We start from the raw sequence: 5922 nt of genomic DNA, 5'->3' as shown, positions 1-5922 counted from the left end.
ATGATATAATGGTTTAGAGCTTTGGAGATAGAAATCATATAATAAGAAGGAAATAATTTTAGAATTTAAGATTTGTAGGTACTTTGCAATAAAAAACTAAAAAATTATTGGGAAGATGATTAATGTCAATATACGTATTTATATTTTATAAAATAAATTAGGGGTGTTTAAAGAAATAAAACTCCCTGTTTCTTGTTTGTACTAGCATTTTGCATTGTTCACCGCAGCATAATTCTGTAGGCATCCGCCTTTTTTTATTTCAATTTTCAATTTTCCTAAAAGAAAATTTTGGGCCAAGTCAGGCCCAGATGGCCAAAAAGTTTTAAAGGCCTAGACTTTCCCAACTTCAGGGGCCCGCTTCTGTGCTTGGCAATGCCTAACCGGGCCCAACCCATTCGGCAACCCTTACCCTGACTCTTGTGCTCGGATAGCAAGAATAGGCCCATGTTTGAGTCAAATTTTTAATAAACTTCATTTCTGTGCAGGTCCAATTCAGGTACATAATGAAGATAATGTGATAATCTTTAAGTTAAATTTTAATCAATATCTTCTTGCCAAAAAGAAAGACGAAATTTATTTGCATTTAAAACCCATTTTAAAACCTCAGTCAGGAGGGGTTTAAGGCTTTGAAATTCCCAAAAGCCAAAACTTCAAAGCAAAAGCAGAAGCAGAAGCAGAAGCGTAAGCACAGCAAAAACAAATGCTTTCTCGCACTCTCACCACCAAAACGCTCCCACTTATCTTCAACGGTGTTGATTTAATTGCAGTTAATCCATGTCAGCCTCCACTGAAAGCTCTCTTCTCTACACACATTGTTGGGGACAAACCAGTTCTTGTAAGTCACCCACTCATTCACTCCATTTCTTTGTTTCGTTTCCATTTTCATTATCATTACTAATTTATTATTTCAATTGGGCAGGTTCGTGATTTCATACACTCAGCTTTGTACCACCCCAAACATGGCTACTTCTCTCAGAGATCAAGGTCCGTTGGTGTGCTTGACGCTGCCATCAAGTTCAATCAGCTTCAAGGTGTGTGCGTGTGCGTGTGTGTTGCTTTTCCTTTTTGAGTTTTTGTTTACTTCGTAATTTGTGATCTGGGTTTAGTAGAATTTATGTTTAAGTTTGAAATTTGATCGCATTACTGATGACTGTTCAATGAACCTTGTGGAAAGATAATGGGGTTTGCTTGTAATGATGAAAGAGCTTGACATATATAATGTTCAAAATCTTTAGTGAAATTTTAGATGCCAAGTAAACGTGGCATTTGGCAAGCACTTTTGCTGCTATGCTCTCAAAGTTAAGTAGAAGCATGGCAGTCTCAAACATACCCTTAATATGTTGATCGGATTTCTATTGACTTCTATTGATTACTTATCAGTGTACTTTGTTAAGAGTGGATTTACATGCTGTTGAATTAATGGTTTCCCTGCTTAAGCTTAATATGTTAACTTAAATCTGGGAAAAAAAATTGAAATATTTGACCATACTGCTATTTCCTTTTGATGTTGATGTATTATTCTAACTTTTATTATTCTAATTTTTGGTATGCTTTTAGGCAGGAAAGCTTATATGAAGCATGTGGATAAAATATATAAGCAGAGTGAAATATCATGGTTTACACCAGTGGAACTTTTCAAGGTAATCTCTCTTTCAATCTCTTTAAGATAAAAGAAAGTTTCCATCTATCTAATATGCAAATCGTGCATCAAGAATTCAGTGTTTTATCTTATCTGCTAATCAAGAGTTAGGGAACTTTCGCTGTATCCAGTTTCTGAGCATGCATGAAGTGGCAAGAAACTTCCTCGATTTTGTTTCTGTACTGTCTGAACTTGTCTACCCATTTGTCCATGTGGAGCTTTAGACCTTTGGCTTGGTTTTAGATAGCTTTGGAACTAAGTAGTTGGAGTCCTTACCATATGTTCTATCAACCACAATTTGAACCCATTATTGGTATTCTTTATTCATTACTATTATTATCATTTTTTTTTGTCCATGCATTATGATAATCACAATTTTAATAAATTTTCCACCATGATCTTAATTATTCAATCAAGTTTCATTTGTAATAACAGTGCTAAATTTTTTCATGCCGTATAATTATAAATTTTGCCTTCTAATTCTTTGGTGTTGTGAAACTTTCTTCCTTCTAGCCTTGGTATGCCCATGGGATTGCGGAGGCTATAATGCGCACTGCTAACCTTTCTGTCCCTCTAAAAGTATGTACCTTCTCTTTTTGGTAATGTCTTTAGAATTTACACTACCCCACGTTAAATTCTTGTGCTTTATTGTAATCTGAAATTTAAAATATAATTCACTTTTTTGTTCGTCATATTTTACAGTAAAATCTGAAGAAAAAATTATTTTCTGATCACTCTGTCTAAATAGAATTCATATTAGGATTTAAATTGATCAGTATCTAGGCTTTAAAGTAAGACTTTATATTGTAAAACATATTGCTCTGTTTCATGATTGACTTTAGTTTGACTCAGCATGACAGCGTAGAAACCTTGCTGTCTTGAGCCAGGAATGAAGCTGTAAAGAATTATGTTTTACATGTTCAGATGCTTGCTTTGGAACTAGGGGTTTCCTTTTGCCAAGCCAAAGCAATAGAGGGGCACAAATAGTTTTTCTCTTGGGTCTGCTGGTATTTTGTAAAGAAAGTTGCACATTTTCATCATTTACCTTTTATGTTGTATCAAATTCGTAGATTTCTCGTGTTGGAATGGTCTCTGTGGGCTTTAGATCTCCTTGCTTGATTTGGTAATGAAGTAAGTCTTAAGTTCAAATTTTATCTATCTAATACATACCTGCACACATTCCTACTGACAGACGTGTATGCTTGCTTTTGAGAAAAAAAAAGTTAATTACTGACAGAGGTGTGTTAGGATTTATATTTTACTGTTGTAGAGGATTAGATGGCATTGCAAGAGTTTTGGAATGTCATATCTATATACTTATACTGTCTGACTGGCTGCTTCTTTTCAATAAGGTATACTTCTCTTTAGCATATTTTGGTAATGTCTAAATGTAAAATCTCTTCTTATCCATTTCATCATTACAAGTTTTTAGATGTATCTGAATTGTGATCTGAAAGTGTGAACAACTTAATTGTTTGTAGCACTTTTTAGATTTTATAGCGCTGTTAAGGTTTTGCTGCTTGAATGAACATATAGCTTTAAATCCAGAATACAAATTAATAGTTTAACAGTGCAGTATTATCTTTGGCAGATATCATCTCTATATATTTTTTGACATGAGCAGTCAGATATCTTTGTTCAATTCATTGAGTCTAATAATTTGCTCATGCTGTTTTATGTTTTATAATGTGCGCTCAGATATATGAAATTGGTGGTGGATCAGGAACTTGTGCGAAGGGTGTGATGGATTACATAATGTTGAATGCACCTGAAAGAGTTTACAACAATATGACTTACATGTAAGTTTATTGACTTCCATGAAGTAGTTTGGTCCCTTTGTCTTGTTACTCTGGTCAATGTAATTACTAGGGCATAACAGTGATATCCATGAAGTAGACGTAACTTAATTATTATTTGGGATTTTTTTTCCCCTTTCTTGTTTGAATATGGAACTTGGATTCTTGGAGCATAATATGTATGTATTTTTATAACAATATATGTGATTACATTACTTCTAATTGATACAGTTCTTGTGTGCCACTCTGATCCTATGACTGTGAAGTCTTCCATTTAAGTAGAGCAGAACTTCTGATGAGTTTTTAACATGGATTGATGAAATGAACAATGAAAAGGAGGAGCCCATATGAAAAGATGATAGATCTTGAAATAAGGTTTTGTAATGAAAGTTATATGTAATTGTTTGCCGGTGTGTCCACTTCATGTCCATGTTCTGTGAGTGCCGAGATATTATTCTGTATTTATGCCACAGCATCCAGTGAGAGAGCACCTGTTGGAATCTAACATTTGAAGCAAGTCTCAATGTCCTTTTAATTCTTTTGCTTACTATTTCCTTTCTAAGAAAGCTGCTGCATATAGACCTCGTGCTCCACATTAATGCTGTTCTTTTGGTTTTGTCATTAATTGTCTTTCTTAATTCTTCTCTTCTCACTGAATTATGTTTGAAGTTCACTTGTTAGTTCTTTAACCTATTCTTATTCCTCCACCTCCTTTTGTTGTTTCTGAGGAGTACTGGTCTAATTATATTCTTATGTAAACGGGTATAGAAATTCATTACTTGTCTGATTGAGTTTTTATTTCCTTCCTTGTTAAAGTAGTTTACATGCTTTCCAAGTTCTGTTTATGACAGTTATATTGTCCTGAAATTTTTATCATGTATAATCATGTTTATACATTTTTATGTTTGCTGTAGCTCAGTGGAAATTAGTCCCTCACTGGCCGAGATACAGAAAGAAACTGTTGGACAAGTTTCTAGTCACTCATCAAAGTTTAGGGTTGAATGTCGTGATGCTGCTGATCGGGCTGGATGGGGTATGTTGCCTTAGTATTTGTGCTAATTTCATTTTCCTTAATTTTTCTTAATGAGCAATACTATATACTTATTAAAAAAAAAGAAAAGCAATACAATTTTTTAAACATTTTGATTATTAGTAATTGCAATAAGATTTGATCATTGTCTAAAGTCCCATCCCATGTTGCTGACAGAGGTAAACCAACATGAGGTATGCTGGTGTCCAGACAAGCACACCCCCAAACCACTCCCATCCACCCCCACCGTCCATTCTTCTTCCCTCCACTGAATACTTGAAATGAGACAACAGCCTCTGCAATTCATGAGAAGTTTTTATAGAAAAGAACAAGAAGACCATTCAATAAACATAATTATATTCTTATTCAATTGTACTTATTGACCTTACTCTTCCAACCTTATACTACCATCTGCTGTGGACTTTATCAATATTGTCTGTTAAGTCATCCTGCCTGAAAACTGCTATTTGATTGCTGCATTTTTTTTTTTTGTTTACTAAACGCTGTTCTTTTATTCCTTATTCAAATAATTTTTTTTTTTATTTTTCATTGTCAATTTTTGATTTATTTTGTAGGTTGACATTGGAAGAGAAGGATCTAAGTTATTATGTTTTATTTTCTGTAGCTTTGTTTGAGTTGCTCCAAGCATTCATATTGTGGTGGTTCCACCTTCACCAAATGTAGCCTTTCAACATAGTGCTAGGGATTTGGGTGCTTCCCACCCCTTACTATTGGAATTATTCATGTAAAAAAATAGTAAAATAGAAACATAAAAAACAAAGCTATTTATTGTTGCTTATCTATTGTTTCTGGGCTAGCTTCATAAATTTTTGTTTCTCTTTGAATATGCAGCTAAATTGATGTGAGTTCTATTAATTATTTTGTCACAGGAAATGTTGTGCAACAACCATGTTGGGTGATTATGCTCGAGGTACAAGCCTTTTGGTTGCTTCTATTTTATCTACATAATAGAGTTTGCTAACTAGAGAAAGAAAATAAACTACACAATTATTCAAGGTAAACTGGATGTGCTGAAATTGTTTGCTTTTAGGGAAGAATTTTCATATTTGGACTTAATTGATGTGTGTTAAGCATGACTTCGTTATTTGAAATGAAGCGATATCATGTGGGCATATGAGGACCCAATTATCAAAACGTGGAAGTTACTTAATATTTGTTTGTTATTTTACTATTGAAATTAGTCTAACATGATGCAGCTACGTCTAATACATCTACAATGCCACTTTTATTATTGAGTCCTGGCAACTATGGTTATTTAGCTATGTGATCTGAAGCAATGAATTCCATGTCTGATTGCAACTGTTTCCGAGAAAAAGTAAAATTAGTTAAAATGAGTTGAGAGAAAAAATCAATATCTGCTCTTATCTTAGCCATTAAGGTAGCATTTCCTTTTTGAATTGGATTAGGAATTTTGATGAGAGAATCTTGGGATTGAG

General features: G+C 33.8%; 1 protein-coding gene across 1 annotated transcript in view; it reads left to right on the top strand.

The window, feature by feature from the left end:
* Positions 1–561: 561 nt before the first annotated feature.
* LOC18033426 (protein arginine methyltransferase NDUFAF7 homolog, mitochondrial) overlaps positions 562–5922 on the top strand; it is a 9986-nt gene continuing 4625 nt past the window's right edge. Inside the window, exons 1-7 of the mRNA XM_006420839.2 lie at positions 562–835; positions 920–1031; positions 1558–1640; positions 2153–2218; positions 3338–3438; positions 4350–4468; positions 5356–5396. Coding sequence (XP_006420902.2) covers positions 701–835; positions 920–1031; positions 1558–1640; positions 2153–2218; positions 3338–3438; positions 4350–4468; positions 5356–5396 — 657 coding nt within the window. The 5' untranslated portion in view covers positions 562–700. The remainder of the gene's footprint in view (positions 836–919; positions 1032–1557; positions 1641–2152; positions 2219–3337; positions 3439–4349; positions 4469–5355; positions 5397–5922) is intronic.

This window comes from Citrus clementina, unplaced genomic scaffold (assembly GCF_000493195.1).
Source record: "Citrus clementina cultivar Clemenules unplaced genomic scaffold, Citrus_clementina_v1.0 scaffold_9, whole genome shotgun sequence".
NCBI lineage: Eukaryota > Viridiplantae > Streptophyta > Magnoliopsida > Sapindales > Rutaceae > Citrus > Citrus x clementina.
The sequence above is the reverse complement of the archived record's forward strand: the minus strand, read 5'-3'. Positions and strand labels throughout refer to the sequence as shown.